General features: G+C 30.5%; 1 protein-coding gene across 2 annotated transcripts; it reads left to right on the top strand.

The window, feature by feature from the left end:
• Positions 1-522: 522 nt before the first annotated feature.
• On the top strand, positions 523-16,712 carry LOC128876246 (calcium uptake protein 1 homolog, mitochondrial). 2 transcript variants are annotated; one of them, XM_054122434.1, is made up of 11 exons: positions 523-1,042; positions 2,009-2,159; positions 6,655-6,814; positions 10,260-10,297; positions 10,873-10,987; positions 11,133-11,293; positions 11,645-11,761; positions 12,703-12,827; positions 13,577-13,704; positions 14,582-14,671; positions 14,857-16,712. In XM_054122434.1, exons 1-11 carry the CDS (start codon positions 816-818, stop codon positions 15,009-15,011), a joined length of 1,467 nt encoding a protein of 488 aa, XP_053978409.1. In that variant the 5' UTR covers positions 523-815; the 3' UTR covers positions 15,012-16,712. The 2 variants fall into 2 exon arrangements, with proteins under 2 accessions (XP_053978409.1, XP_053978408.1); XM_054122433.1 differs by lacking the exon at positions 6,655-6,814 and adding an exon at positions 3,582-3,741.
• Positions 16,713-16,718: the final 6 nt, after the last annotated feature.

Here is a 16,718-nt window from a genome sequence, read left to right as displayed (position 1 = left end):
ATATTTGAAATTTTTATTTAGATAAAGATTTTGCCCATCTCTGCAATTGGAACGCAACTTACATCATGACGTGTATTGTAGCGCGGCCAATTCGGAAAATTTCGTTTTTGGGAAACAGACATGGGCAAAACCCTAGGTTTCGAATAAATCTCAAGTTTGTCGATGTGTTTGTCGCGTTTTCTCTTTTGAACATTTTCCAAAGAAGGAAACAAGACAAACACACCGGAAAACTTCAGATTTATTCGAAGCCTAGGGTTTTGCCCATCTCTGCCTGTGAGACAGAGGGATGCCCCGTTTTTTCACCTTAGGAAACCCTAACGAAATTCCGAACTAGCGACACAAAGTGAAAGAGAGCTATTGTCCTATATTGATAAGGTTTTTAATTTTCGAATAAATTATTATTTAAAACATAACCACCGGTGAACAGATAATTTCTGTGTTGAGCGTACCTTTGTTTATAACGCGCGCCCCCATGTATTTGCTAACGTGAAGCCATCTAGCGAACGTATGAAATAACTATAGAGACGTCTATGGAAATAACGCCATTCCTTTTCTTCCTTCTATTGCTAATAATTGGTTTGCTGTAATTCAAATTGTCCATATCGATTGTAGCAAAAAACATTGAAATTACAGTTAAATTTGTAATTCGAACGAAATGAAACAAGTGTGTAAAGATGTGGTGTTAAAAAAATGAATGTAAATTGAAGTTGTAATTTGTTGCCAAACGTAACATTTAATTTTTAAGTAAATAATTTATTTAAATAATATAAATTAAGAAATATATTTTGTCCAAGTTCGTGTAGTATTTATTAAAAATGTTTATTGATAACCTAATGCGCGTTTTAAGTTTAAACATTTCGGGCAAAAGTGCTAAAGTGTTCAAGACAGTTTCAGTGATTCATAATAGTAATAGATTTCAATATCAAATTCCAAGGAGATTTACAAGTTTTTCTTATGGAAGAGAGAAACGCAAAGAGCGTTACTTATACTTGCCATTTTTCATCCCGATTTGTGCCGTAATAAGCTTCATTTATTGGACAAAGTAAGTTATTTATTATCATGCATTTATCGTTCACCATTTGAATAGTTTATCACAGAAAAAATAAATAAATATATACAATAGATTTACTTTTTGTGAACCTGAAATTGTGGAGACCATATAATGTAAAATTATGACTATATATCAATGAAAACAATTATATTCCTTTTTAATGTCAGTGAAAAGGAATTTATAAATTAAGTATATAAAATCTTTTAAAATCAATGAAGAATCAGACTTGTAGATTTCATGAACACTGTAGGATTTGAATCGATCAGGTCATTCTTTATAATTTCTATTTTATTGTACAAGGTTCAATCGAATAAAATGGTTGTAATATAACAATATTCTTCACATATACATTGTTAAAAGCAAAAACTAGATAATTACATGATACATGATAATTAATTGATATATTTCCAACCATAAGTAACATGTTAAGCGCTCAAGAGGTGACACTCGGTTACCACCTAACTTGATATATTAACTCAAGAGATGACTCTCAGTCATCACTAAGTTTCAAAATGTTTATTTACGTTTGATTTCTATGAAACTTGAACTGTCAGTAAAATCATTGCCTGTCACACATCTTTGTCTATCATACATCCTTTTTATTTAGATTACACATCAAATTATGTTAGGTGGTCAAAAAAGTTACGAAACATTCTATAATGTCGAAATTCAAAAGCAATATCATGCATTGATATGATAATTAATTTTGTTTTTATATGTTTGTTATACTCTATTAATGCTGGCCATTTCACAAGAAAATACATTCACATGACCTGACAATCTGCCCTTATAGTTTCCCATATCTCTATTTTCTTTTTTTTATAGTTTTATTGTTATCAATCTTGCTTGTACCTTTAATTACTTAGTAATTTTCCACTCTCTATGGTATCTTTTCCACTTCTATAAGCCAAAAATATGTGTCATAATTATCAACTTTTTTAATAAACTTTGTTTCAGTTTGAGAAAAAAATATTTATCTACTGTGAATGCAGCAGAAATTATGTCCGAAGAAGAGCATGATGATGATGAGAAAAATGATAGCTTGAGCTCTATGCAAGAAGATCAAAGCAAAAAGACAAAAGAAAAAGTTGGTTTTCGAGTTCAAAGGGTTAGTATCAAGATAATGCTTCTTTTTTACTTTATATTTAACTTTTATATTTATTAAAGTAATTAACTTTGAAACACTGTTTCCAAGCCTAAAATACGTCATTAAAGGTTATTTCTACTGTAGATGCACAAAAGATATTAAATATTGAATAAAACTATTAAATAGATATTAAATTCATATTGACTAATCACTTTACTATACAGAGTGAGTCATTTAAGATTTCTTCTTAAAATATTTTCGTTACTTTTAAGGATACAAAGATATGTCTCAAGAGAAAAATGTTTGCTTTAAGGAGGACATACAGTGAATGTCAATTAAAATCGTACATCTTTTCATAACACATTAAAATCGTACATCTTTTCATAACACATTAAAATCGTACTTACTGACTGAAAACTGTATACTACCATAGAATCTAATGTTCTTTTATTTGATACGTTACAAAAATATTACAGAAATTATAGTAATGTTTAATCAATTAAATCAAATTTCCGATTACATAAGAAACTTAGCGATCAATAAACATCATACACAAGAAATTAGATATTATTAGATCTAACACAAAATCGAACACAAAATTCATGTTTCTCTTTTAGCATTTTCGCTTCTATTTTTAAGTATTTTTTATTTTCATGTGATTTAAGTTTGACAGATGTTTTGACGAGTCAATAAATTGTCATGAATTGTCGATACTTGTCATTACTTTGTTTGTACTAAATTAACGCAACTAAATGCTCATTCACGGAGAGCATTAGAATGAGGTAAAGAAAAAAAGGTAAACCTTTCGTTTACGGGAGGCAGCTCCGATGACTTAGACGTTGACATATAATATGTTTCAAGGTCAACCTTCTGAGTAACATCTAAGAGGTTTTGGCCGTCGCTCGTTTTCTATATCCTTCCCCTAAACATAAGATTTACCAAAAAAATATTTAGAATGAATGATGCGACGTTTTCAGAATTAAATTATCCTACATTTTAATTATAAAATAGTATCCAAAATTTATCTATAGGACCGTTTGTATTCATTTTTCCATCTTTAAATACATAGTTTGATAGCAAGCATCCATTCATTATTGGTTGACCATATATTTTCTTATCGGTGCGTCTTTTAAAATTACTAAAATAATTTCATAATGATGGAACTTGATTGAATGATTTGGCTTCTCTAGGCTTAAATACATAAAGCTTTTGTCGGAAATTATTTTTAAAATCAAATCTTGTTTTTATTTTCTGGCAGAATTTTAATACAAACTCAAAATATTTTTGTCAAAAGAAATTTTTCACTGCCATTCCATAGACGAATCTTTAATATAACATTCTTATTTACATACGGATGTTTCAGAAAATAATAGAAGTTATTTTATGTTCATTAATTTTCTATTATTGGGGATTGGATGATATATTAGTTATAAATGATTGCAGATTACTGAGTATGAAAATCGTTTGAGAGCATATTCGACTCCCGACAAAATTTTTCGTTATTTTGCGACCGTTAAAGTGTCAAGCTTAGAAGGTACTGAAGTTTACATGACACCTGATGATTTTCTCCGAGCCATTACTCCCGGCATGAAACAACCAGATGGTATTATTTTATTCATTTTTATGCTATATTTGTTTTTTGTCACCACTACGATCTGATTAACATTAATCTTTTGTTTAAGTTGAATTTAATTTTAATAGAAATTAATTTTTCTTGCATCCTGCTTAACATTATGACGAGTTTGACCGTTTGTTTGAACATTTAGTTGTTTATTGAACATACAATGCGATTCACGAAAATCTGAACAGTCGTGACATTCGACAAAGGTATAAAAGATGTTACAGCATGTGATTATTCGCGACTTTAAATTAGTATACAACGATATAATATTTCATATAATGAACATTTCTTTATGCTGAACTATATGCTCGTCACTAATATGCTTGATATTAAATCACAATGTTGTTGGTTATTTGTATTTGTCACGAGAGATGTGTTAATATTTTCACTAATATCTTCTTTACATCTTTTCGTGTGAAGCACAGAAGTATGCGAAGTTATCCTTTTTCAACAAATTATAATTTTTGAACTAGGCTGCGAATGAAAATGAGTTTTCGCAGGTTGACAAATACCAAAGTACTAGACCAGGGGTGGCCAAGCTATAGCACACTATGTGGCAATTTTTTTCACAGAATCAGTTCCACCATACAATTCAAGCACCTTTTCTATCTTCTTATGTTCATGGTTAAGATAAAAAAAAAGGATAGGTGTAGGATCTTCATCGCTTAGGGGCGGAAAAGGAATAACTCAATCACGCAACTAAATTAATTAATTTACGCCAGTTCAAAACACACATCGTTATTGGATTACCAATCTACAATTGCCAGAAATGATATTTTGTCCGATCCTGAGTAAAACTCAGCTCGCCTTTTTCGAGAACTCGAACAGCTCTATGTTTTAAATTTGTTTCATTCACGACCCCATTTATGATTGCGATCTTTTTCGCAACCCAAAAAATATAAAATAAAGATATATAAATATCTTGTGATGATTTATTGATTAGATAACAATATATATACATAAAAAAAATGTAGTTGTAGAATTTGTTTAAAAACATACAAAAATATGATATTAAAAATTGCACAAAATATTTAAAAATTGTATTTATTATAGTTACAAAAAATATACAGCCTATTTTTTTATCAAAACTGCATTTTTTGAAATAACATATATAAAAGAGAATATTAAATATTTTACATTAAAATCTCGCGACCCCGAAATTTCCTCCATTTAGGGTCGCGACCCATAGTTTAAGAAGCCCTGTTCTAAAGAATATATTATCATTATTATTCAAAGTATAAGCTGGTTTTTATCCATGCAAGATTTATAGCTTGAGCAAAATCTTTGTTTTAAAAATATATTATTTATGCTGATATGTTCAATGTTTTATGGACACCTTCGTTCGTAAATTTTACAAAGACGTTATACCTTTTATTACGTATACGTCTGTTTTCTTGAATTCAAACTCATTGTCAGACCACTTCTGGCCATATCATAGTTTCGAACACAATTTCAGTTTTAATTGTTACAAGACAACACAAAATTACAAAAGCATCTCAGAGCATTATTTCTGAAATGCTTGCAGCTTTACAGAACAGTTTCTGGCCGAGGAAACAAAGCTACATACGTATTAGAATAAAAGCACTTTTACCTTTGTTAGTATTGTGGAAAAAATAAAACAGATCCATTTTTTTTTTTAAACGTATTAAAGTCATCATTTCTTAAATATGTTCATAACTTTTCAATGAACCATTGTATTGTATCAGTTATATGTTAAATGTTTAAATTATAAGTAGCTCTAATTAAATTTAATAATTTTAACACGTTCGTTGCGAGTCGGAAAATAAGACTTCGGCATTGTTTAAATTTCAATTAACTAATTTTAATATGGTTGGGTTATTTTGACGTATAGACGTCAGAATTTGACGTGTAGAATTTCTTTCGAGAGGTAAATTTACTTCCTTCGACAAAGAGGAAATAGGACATTTATAATAACTTTGTGGAACAACATTACAGAAATAAAAATTAACATACATTAACTTTTTTTGGAAACCAATACTAAAAAACATTCTAAAGATATTTTGAATAATACCAATGAATACAATCTTAATTACTCTATGGTTATCTATATGCAGAAATTTTATGATAAATTTATAGTATAATATCTTTATCATAACTCGAGCGGTATGTATTTTATATCTAATTTAATTGTTTTATAACAAACACGTATACTTATATAATTCGTAAATGAACTATAGTCTTTAGTGATGCGCACGAGACGAGATAAATCACGATCTCATCACGATCTCGTCTCGATTTCGAGATGGGATTCGAGATCGAGATTCCTTGTAACATATCGAGATCTGGATGAGCTCAAGATTATTTCAAATTCTCGTCGAGATCTCGGCAAAATGTTTTGTTATATTGCGGATCGGCAACACATATGACGCTGTGATTGCTGCGCTAACAAACTATGCCACATTCAACAAGCTGGTCAAAATAAATTACTTAAACATTATGATAAATGTAAGTGGATCTATTGTATTTGCCTCGTGTTAGAATCGAGGCACAAAATTGAAAGTTTTAATGCCACAACCTGGGGGAAAGAAATGAAAGATCGGAGTATTAACAAATTTGAAGACTTATATAAGAACAAATATTTTATTCCTTCAGATAGTTCTCTAAACCAGTGCTCGGAATTACTTGCACAATTCCTTGCGCAGTCAATATTTTTTATTTTCACAGATAATTAAAGTTATTAATATTATGTTTAGGCCTATAAACATCTTCTATATATACATATAATAACAATAATATAAAATAGGTGAGGTAAACTTACTTCATCCGATGGGCGAGCGAAGTCTAAGGAGGCACATTTATTTCCTTCGCAACGAACATGTTAAAATACGATATTATTGTCTCTAATTAAATACATAACAAATGTTTGCAATACAGATAATAGGATATGAAAATCGCATAAGGAATTATTCTACACCTGACAAAGTATTTCGATATTTTGCTACACTCCAAGTGATCAACAATGACATCCATGAAATCTTCATGACACCCGATGACTTCTTGAGATCCATAACGCCTGGTGTTAGACAACCAGATGGTAACATTTTTAAAAATGTAATATATATTGTGTGTATATATATACAGTCGATTCCACTTGATTGGGACACATCGGGATCAGAACAATTTGCTCCCATTGAGCGGCTATCTTCTTTGACGTCTCGTGTAAAAAACGTCCTGAATTTCTTCTTAAATTCTTCAGTAAAACTGTATTTTAACAAATTCTACCTTAGATGTGTCTATAAATGGGAAATAGTTTCCCATATATAGAGATTTTAGATCAAACTCAGCAACAAGTGAAATTTTAATCTTTATCAAACAAACCAGTACAACACCAAGTACCAGTAATCCTGTTAAGTTTAAGTCAGCATTCTACTCGAATCGACAGTAGTACAGGTAGAATTTTATTATTATTATGTTTAGTTTATTGTAAGCCAGCGTATATTATACATCGTGCCCCTATATCGTATACGTATATGATAAATTTATTCTTTGTACTCTTATTCTGTCTTTACCCAACATTTACAAATATCTTTATAAATAAAAATCTATCTTACAAAACTTATGGAGCATCTTTTCGTTGGGTAATATGGCATTCGCTGCACCAAGAGTACTTGGAAAAATGAGTGGATAGTATAACCAGGAGATACTAGGCCACAATAATAACGATGGAAACTGGACGACATATTAACACTAATGCGTCGCAGTCTAATAGTAATTAAATTAATAGCAAGTTATTTTATTTAATTATGTTACGGCGCCGGCGTACACGCTCTTGTGAGACACACTGTAGTAGACTGGTTTCAAGTTCTATTCCAACTTATTTCTTATTTTTCATGATTATATACATCTCTCGAAGGGTTGATATCATCTATTCCGATTAAACGACACGGTAATCCAAGTAACCGAAGCTAATTTTGGATAGTTTTTTTATTTCGCTATTTGAGATTTATCCTAAATAATCAGCTGGAGGAATTAACTAATGGTCAAACAACAGGCATCTTCTGTATGTATATATACGTATACATTGACTCACAAATTCGTCCACATGTGCCCAATGTCTTATCTCATGGTTATAGATATATTTTTCGTGTTAGACTGAGATGATATATTAGTTAATAATTTTTAAAGATACTGTTAAAATTCGAGGTTCGGAATATATGAAGGATCATTTATCATTAAGATGTTATAGGGTTTTTCTATTTATATATTTGATTATGTCTACTAACGTTTCACATGCTTACATTGGAGAGTCTCTATTACAACTAACTCGGTATTTCATGTTCGAGCATTACACCTGTTTAGCGGGCGTTTTTTATACCTACTTGCTCAACTTGTTCAGTGACGCTCATTAATACACTCTTATTGGAAAGCTAGATTTATTCATTTCTTAACAGAAACGAATCACATATGTTTAAGAAAATATGTACAGTGGGTGTAGAATGTATTCGTACAACGATCAATTTCCCAAAAAACTTTTGTGTGAAATTGTAGTTTCTTAACTGCTTTTTTTTCATAATCAATGATATTTTACATACTCTTGGACATCTCTAAGATAGATATAGACCACACAACATTTACTAGTTAATATAATTTGTGAAATTAACAAAAAAATGCGAAAAGTGGGTAAAAGTATAGAAGCAATAAGTATTTGTACGATTCTTATGACGAACCATTTACAGTAGAGTTTGTAACGTAAACACGTTAGTTTATTGCTCCGTACGAATTAGAAAACATCGAATTTCCAGAAAAGTATAATAGAAGAATTGAAGAAGGTCCCACTTCGAAAAACTAATAATTTAGTTAATTTAACGCTTAGAATAGTTGCAATAATTATAAAATCAAAAGGAAATCCCACGAAGGAAGTATTATATACTTGTAAATTAATGTAAATTTTTTTTTTTTAACGAAGTTTTAAAAATTAAACTTTTTTGGGAAAAATTTTTGTTTCAAATTTTTTTATCTTTTAATTTTTTTTTTTTTTTTTTTTTTTTGTTAATTTCGTAATTTACATAAATAGCTATTTCTTTTGTACTCAATCTATTCTAAAGATTTCCGAGAAATATGTAGAATGTCATTGATATAAAAAATAAGTTAATAAATTACAATTTTACACAGTTTTTTTGGAAATTGATTGGTGTACAAATACTTTCTACACCAACTGTATAATTTATAGATGAATGTGATTATGTGAGTTACAAAATTTATTAATTAACCCTCATATCCCCAAAGGGAACAGAAAAATTGAAGATTTTGAAATAATTCCCTCTTCCACCCTCAGGAGGTGGGGGTGGGGAGTCAATTGTGGTGTCGTTGAATATGATTTTTGGAAATATCACATGTGTCTACGTTTGTTTTTTTTGATCTGATGTATATTTCTCGAAATGTCCCCAATTTTCAACGACTTTTTGTCCATTTTGATTTCTGTCCATTACAGCGCCATCTGACAGTGGCATTTTTGAAAATATCACATGCGTCTACTTTTGGTTTTTTGATCTTATGTGTATTTCTCGAGATGTCCCCAATTTTTAACGATTTTTTGCCCATGTTGATTTTTATCCAGTACAGTGAACCATCTGTGAACCAAAATGCAAAAACTCTTACATCAAATTTGTGTATTTTTTTCTGGAGAATCCAAGTCTGCTATGAAAAATGGGGGTTCGCATTTAAGTTTTTTATATTCCCCCACCTTCACCCCCAGGGTGTAGCGATGAGGGATCGAGTTTGGTATCATTGGATGTCCCCCTTCGCGACGAATACCCGTTTTGGTGAATACTTTTTCATGTTATTTATTCCTTAAAAAACCTGGATAACTTTCTGTATATATATAGGATATCTCTGTTGTTATCTCCGTGAAAGTTATCTGTATGTATATATATATAAATAACTTTATGTACGTGTCAACAAGGACAGCACTTTGAACAGTTTATTCAATAATGTTATGTAATTATCGTTAGTAATGACAATAAAATTAATAAACATTAACATTTCTTATTTATAATACATATCTAAGCCTACAGGCGGTCCAGTGCCACGCGTACTGCATAGAATTTTCAAACTCGATTTTCTCGAAAACAAAGCGTCAAACGAAAAAATGTTATTCCTTTTTTCGACTTATTTTTACATGTAGTATCGCCCACTGTTGGGTTGTACCACCCGTCCTGCTACACCCTGTATTTGTCGATACGAATAGGCTTTGATTTATATTCCACTATCTCGATATACATATTTTATCAAATGTGTTATCATCATGAATCAAAGTCCCCTGTTTACCCTGATAGTTAAACATACCACTAATGCCCTAAATTCGATAAATTTACAGTAATTTTTTTCGTTATTATAATAATTATCGTGATATACATCGTGTCACTGATCAAGGTACGGTTGTAATACAGAAAATCAAAAATTTTCGAAATTTTAGCCCTCCTCTTCTTTTATTTCAGATAAAAGTGTTCAGTATTTTTAATTTATATAATTATTTTTAGGACTTGGATTAGACAAGTATAAAAGATACGATCCAAAGGTGAGTTAACTATTGAGAACTCTTACTCTTATTCTAAATCTATTATTGTCCCCTGCTAGACTATTTGTTCTGCTTAACATTTTTGGATATCCCAAAAAAATCAAGTTCTACCATTTTCTTTGCGACATTCTTGTTTTTCTTTATTAAATTCATTCGAGAAAATAATTCGCGCAATATAGTGTTGAACTGCAGGAAATTGTGGAAAGATACTTATTTTTTTCGGATCTCGATCTTAGTCGTAGTTTTTCTTCGAATTTTGTTCAGATCATTTTTTTTAAGTAGTTATTGACACATTGTAAATAAACAATGCAAGACATATCGAGAATCTTGTAATGACATACATACACAATTACACATGTATACATATTTTGATGATAGTGATATATGTTGTAGTCCATATGAAACCTGATGGAAGGATGAAATCATTTTTTTCTAGTCTTACAATTGTTTAACAATACAAGCCGTTAAAAATATAATTCCTATTAAAGTACAAAAGCGTTAGGTCCCTTTTAGAAAACTTTTTATATAATAGCCATACATAACATAATTAATATGTATAATAATCTTCTATACAGAATGTTCATACGAAATTAGAATTGGCTTTGGACGAAGACAGTATTTTTTATAAACTTGGGAGTGCTGGCTTAATCACTTTCTCTGATTATATATTTCTTCTTACCGTATTATCTAGTGAGTAATATTTATATAATTGTTTATTAATTTGCTGGCATAAGAGATATTTAATAAGACGAAGAAGCTTTATTTCTTTAATGGATTGTGATAGTATTAAAAAAATATTATGCACAATTTACATTTTACGTATTTCTTTTTATAGCTTCTAGAAGACATTTTGAAATTGCCTTCAGAATGTTCGATTTTAATGGTGATGGCGATGTGGACTCTGACGAATTTGGTAAAGTTGCTACCTTGATACGACAGCAAACTAGTATTGGAAGTCGACATCGCGATCATGTTACTACTGGTAATATGTTCAAGGTACTGAAGATTATTTTTATTTTTTTATTAGTTCAGATTTAGAGGGAATAGGATATTTACTACTTACTGCGACTCTAGTCACTATACTAACTGATTATATTAGGTTGGTGCAAAAATAATCTCGTTTTTTAAAATCAACGAATTCTCTAATTAATGTTTTCAAATCTAAAGTTGAACATTTCGTCGATAAAAGTTAAAGAATAAAAATTCTTTTTGATCAAATAATTGAAATATATTATTTGTCATGTAGTTATATGTATTTATCGATAGTCTTATTTACAATTACTGCATTTGACATTCTCGGTTTTATTATTGATAATTTAATTTATTGCATTTCATATACCCATATAGGGTGTTAATTCCGCATTAACTACATACTTCTTCGGGCCAAACATGAAAGGAAAGCTGACTATTGAGAAATTCTTAGAGTTTCAGCAGCAATTGCAAAAAGAAATACTCAGCCTGGAGGTATGTTTAATTTAAATATTTAATTATTCACTAAAATCTATGAGTGCAGATTATTGAATAAAATTACTTTTTTTACAAACATTATACGTACACTGCTCATGAAAATTAAATATTAATAACATATTAAGTTTATGGAATAGCATACACCAATTTAAATAATTATTTTGCAATTTCGGTAACCTTATTTTATTAGTAAGTCTTATTTTACATAACCAAGTGATGTATGGATAATATGTAAGACAATCACGTTGAATTTCCTACTCATTATCCACGTAATAAATTGATATAATAAGAATTATCACTAGCAAGCGTAAATATGTAATTTTTATTTTTAATGGTATTATTTATAATATTAACAAGATATTAATAAGATATGCAATCGATACAGAGGCGCTTCTATAGTACAATAGTTTTCTTCGGGTGCTTATATCGGTTAAAGATGTAATAATGCTTTGTTGAGAGTGAGCCTTTGGGAGTTTATACAGAAGATATTCGCCCGTCTATTAATTTCAGAGCTATAGTTTTTGAAATTTTTAAAAATCCTTTGAGATACGTTTAAGTATCACCTATTACTAAAGACTGCAACATACTCAAATTTGTACAAAATCCGAGGTGCTGTTCCATTTAGTGTCCGATTTCGCGTAGGATGACTTATAAGACAGTATACTAAAGTTCGGTATGGTTAAACCTTCAATTCTGATCTGATCGGCAGAGAGAACAGACGTTTCATTGATTCGTGTAAAAAGAAAAAGCATTATCACTACGTTTGCTTTAAAGCGTTATAACAAAATCGTATTAAATGAGTGTGATAATAACGTTAAGTTAAGACCTTCAGTTATTCCTTTATAAATACTACTAATTAATATTCAAAATGATCATCACCAATTGTTTTAAAAGTCATACAAAAAGAGATATAATTAAATGTAACAAAATTGTTACAGTTCGAGAGAAGAAATCCCGATGAGAATGGTAAAATAACAGAAGTAGATTTCACAGAATTATTGTTAGCATACGCTGGATACCCTGCCAAGAAAAAAGAAAGAATTTTAAAGACCATAAAGAAACGGTGAGCAGCTGCGTGTTAAAGGGTTTTAAAGGGTCATTAAAGGGTCTAAACAATTTTTTGATATTAATTAATTAAGTGGGTAAAAAAGTTCTAAGCTTTAATTTGCAAAATTTAATCTACGAAATATTCCTCGTTTGTTTCGATGACATTTTGCCATCTTCTGGATAGCTTGGGAATTTCTTGATGAGAAAAGTTTATCGATGTCGAGATGATGAAGTTGTCAACGCAGTTTTGTATATCTTCAAGCATCCTGAAATATATACTAGCCATAATCTGTGCTATACGATCCGTGCAGAAGAAGTTTCCAACCTAACGTCATAAAGCAGGATCACTTTACGGCGTCCTTGTCCAGTAAATGGTCTCTTTTCTTTTAACACATCACTCAACTCTTAGTCAACTCTTGTTTTGCACGATTGTAACAATTGTTAAGGCAACACACATTTCCAATGCAAAGCAAAATTTCTACATTTAGCGTTATTATAAAGAATATACTTTTCACCGTCCGTAACGATTTCGTGCAGATAATCTTTTTTCAGTGGTTTCAGTAGCATTTTTTTTCAAACGAAACTGCATAACATTTTAAACATGTGAATGTCGACGTTTTACAACAGCAAAAAAGCAGGAATATAAAATAAATTTTAATAATAGTTTCAGTTATATAAAATCTACTGCTCAGAACTTTGTTGCTCTTCTAATAGTATGATATATATATATATATAACTACTCAGTACAGAACTGTGTATTTTCAGTTTCAAAGAGAGTCCAAAGGGAATAACCAAGGATGATTATTTGAAGTTTTTCCACTTTTTAAACAATATTAACGACGTGGACACTGCACTGACATTCTATCATATCGCGGGAGCGTCGATTGATCAAGGTTTTCAAAATTATTACTAATGATATTACTAATATCAAAAATTAGTCTTTTTTACTAGTTTAAATGCACTTCATTCGCTGTGTAATTTTTACACATTTCAAACGCTAGTGATGAAAGTATGAAGGGGGTAGGCCACATTCGAATTTTTCATAAATCGAAATAATTTTTATTTGCTTAAACGCTGTATTAAAGTTTCACAAACATGTCAAAATATTATAGGCCGCACAAATCTCTAAAAGCTTCGATTCTATCGCAGTGTTACATTCGGCCCTGCCAAAGAGTGCCCTTTTCATTAATTGCAGACACAGACTCTGCGAAATTATTGGAAACGCACTCGATTCGCGATTCGGAAACTATTTCTTGTAATCCGAATGACACAAACTAAGTATGAACAATCTTTTCATCGTCTTACAAACGACACAATGCTCGACAATGTTGTAGGTTATTCTATTATTCCTTATAAATATTATTCCTCGTGTTAAATTATTCCTTATATTCCTTCGAATAATTACACGATATTTTGAGAAACATGATAAATGGTTTATTTGACCGGCGTCTCCGGCCAATTTTTATGCTGCCGCCATTTTGTTAGAAATTACTAAGAAAAAATTTTTCTTTTGTAATTCGTTTACAACTTAACATACTCTTATTTACAGAATTTCGATTGACCCTTTTATTTCTCTGAAGTATATTCCTAAAATGTGTCTATTTGCACCTGTTCTACAGTGGCCTACCCCGTTAACTTACTTGCATTCTCTATATGAAAGAAACTCGTTAAGATTGATTGATGGTCAGATTTGTCTTTTTCTAGTTAGTGCCAAACAATTATTACCACAACATTTTATAGATAAACTTATACTCACTAAAATTATTTCAGCTACGCTAAAACACGTGGCAAAAACTGTGGCGCACGTTGATTTGGCTGATCACGTTATACAAGTTGTTTATACAATTTTTGACGAAAACAGTAAGTATTCGAATACTGTTTAAAATTTTACCGACATCGTATTTATTTTGGGTAATTGCTAACATCACTAATGTCTTCCATACACAACGGATATATTTTAAAAAGATAACCACATCCTGTATTATTATATTGTATATTCTAGAAAAATAATACAATTATTGAATCTTTTTTATTTAAACTTCTAGTGGATGGACAGTTAAGTAACAAAGAATTTGTTGCTGTAATGAAGAACAGAGTTTTAAGAGGACTAGAGAAACCAAAGGATACTGGTTTTGTAAAACTGATGGAATCAATGGCAAAGTGCATAAAAAGCAGTTATAGCGTGTCTTTTGATAATTAAAATAAACGAAATTCAAATTAATAGCAGCCTTTGCCTCTATAACGTGTTTGAATAACCAAACAGAATTAATTTTCCAATTATCTAATTTGAAATACGTGTGTATGATTATGCTATGAGTAAAGATACATGCAACAACAAACACGATTCTTCTTAATACAATCCTAAATAAACACACACACACACAATATATAAATATTATGTGTATATATTGTGATGTTGCAAAGCTCTATAGCAAAACGTCTAATTTGTAATTAATTATATTATGACTAGGCAGTTTTCTCACTTTTCGATTAGCATTGTCTGTTTTTCTAAAACTTGATTTTTAATACACTCATTTAATAAGTTTTGTTTCATATAGCATTTCATTAATCCTGATAACTTGTATTAATTTCTTGCTCTTTAAACGTATTTTTATCATGTCTCAAAAGCGAAATTGCAAAGTCGGGTTTTTTTGTGATTTATTTGGTAATTCTCCTTTTCGTCCTCGACTTTTTCGTGTATTTGACGTAATTGTTTTACTTTTTTGGAGTTTTTTATGGGGATTCTGACTCTACCAAACGAAGGCTCAGATATCACTGAAAACACCGAAGACCTTAGGTTATCGACGTTTCTTATTTGCTTTCAGAAGAATAACCCCTTTGCAGTTGGTTTCCCTTCAGTTTCGCAAGCTATATGTTTATCGTAATAATGGAGAGCATGACGACACTATTTACGTATTTATATTTTTGTGAGAAACAATACACATCGATTGTATCGTAGGCAAATTATACAGGGTGTCCCAGCCTAAGTGATACGGAGCTCAAACTCCGAAACTATCGGTCAAATGCAACATTTCAAATATGGAAATTGGATGCTAAAATGGGACTCATGTTTTAGCGAGAAGAAATTTTTGTTAACTTTGTTATTTAACGAGATATGATGGTCAAGTTTCGTTTTTCAAATGGAACTATTTATTTTTTTTGATACCATGCGATAACATTAGAGTTCCGTACCACTTAGGCTGGGACACCCTGTATAACAACATTACAGTGTTAACAGTTTGCAATAACATTTATTCTATACATACTATACATACTATACATACTCCTTCTAATCGTATCTTTCTGGAGGATCGGAAAACTACAATTTTAAGATTTTGACGTTATTCATATGATTTCTACTGATGAAGCATGTTGTACGCCGAGTAAGCCGTCTTCATTATCTAAAATGATAAGCTAATTAACTTGCAGTGTGGATCATTTCATGCTTAATGTGTTAGATTTGCAATATACGTTAAAGAATTTGATACATTTAAATTATAATGTAGTTCACTTTAGTTACTAATTTTTATTCTCTAGACTACGAATTATACTGACACTTGCAGGGCCAATTTATTTACTTTGATTTCAACTTGTATCAATGCAACTTTGCACACACCCAGAAGACACTTGAAGACACTTGATTCCTCACGGAGTTTCACCGAAATCGGTTGAAAACTCTCATAGTTACGACGGTTTGAAAAAGTGTCCCCTAAGTATTGCGGGTCAGTGTACTTCGAAGCTCTTGTCTCAAGTGAAAATATACGCTTTACTGATTAAATTTGAAGGTTTCACTTGAAGAGATTTAACAATAGACTACACTAATTAGACATTGAGTGAATACAAACATCTTTTGACCTCTTATATTTAAAAGGCTGGCCTACTCAACGTCAATAGCAGTTGAAATCAT

Source organism: Hylaeus volcanicus, chromosome 5 (assembly GCF_026283585.1).
Source record: "Hylaeus volcanicus isolate JK05 chromosome 5, UHH_iyHylVolc1.0_haploid, whole genome shotgun sequence".
Classification (NCBI taxonomy): domain Eukaryota; kingdom Metazoa; phylum Arthropoda; class Insecta; order Hymenoptera; family Colletidae; genus Hylaeus; species Hylaeus volcanicus.
This window is presented reverse-complemented; position numbering and strand designations above follow the sequence as displayed.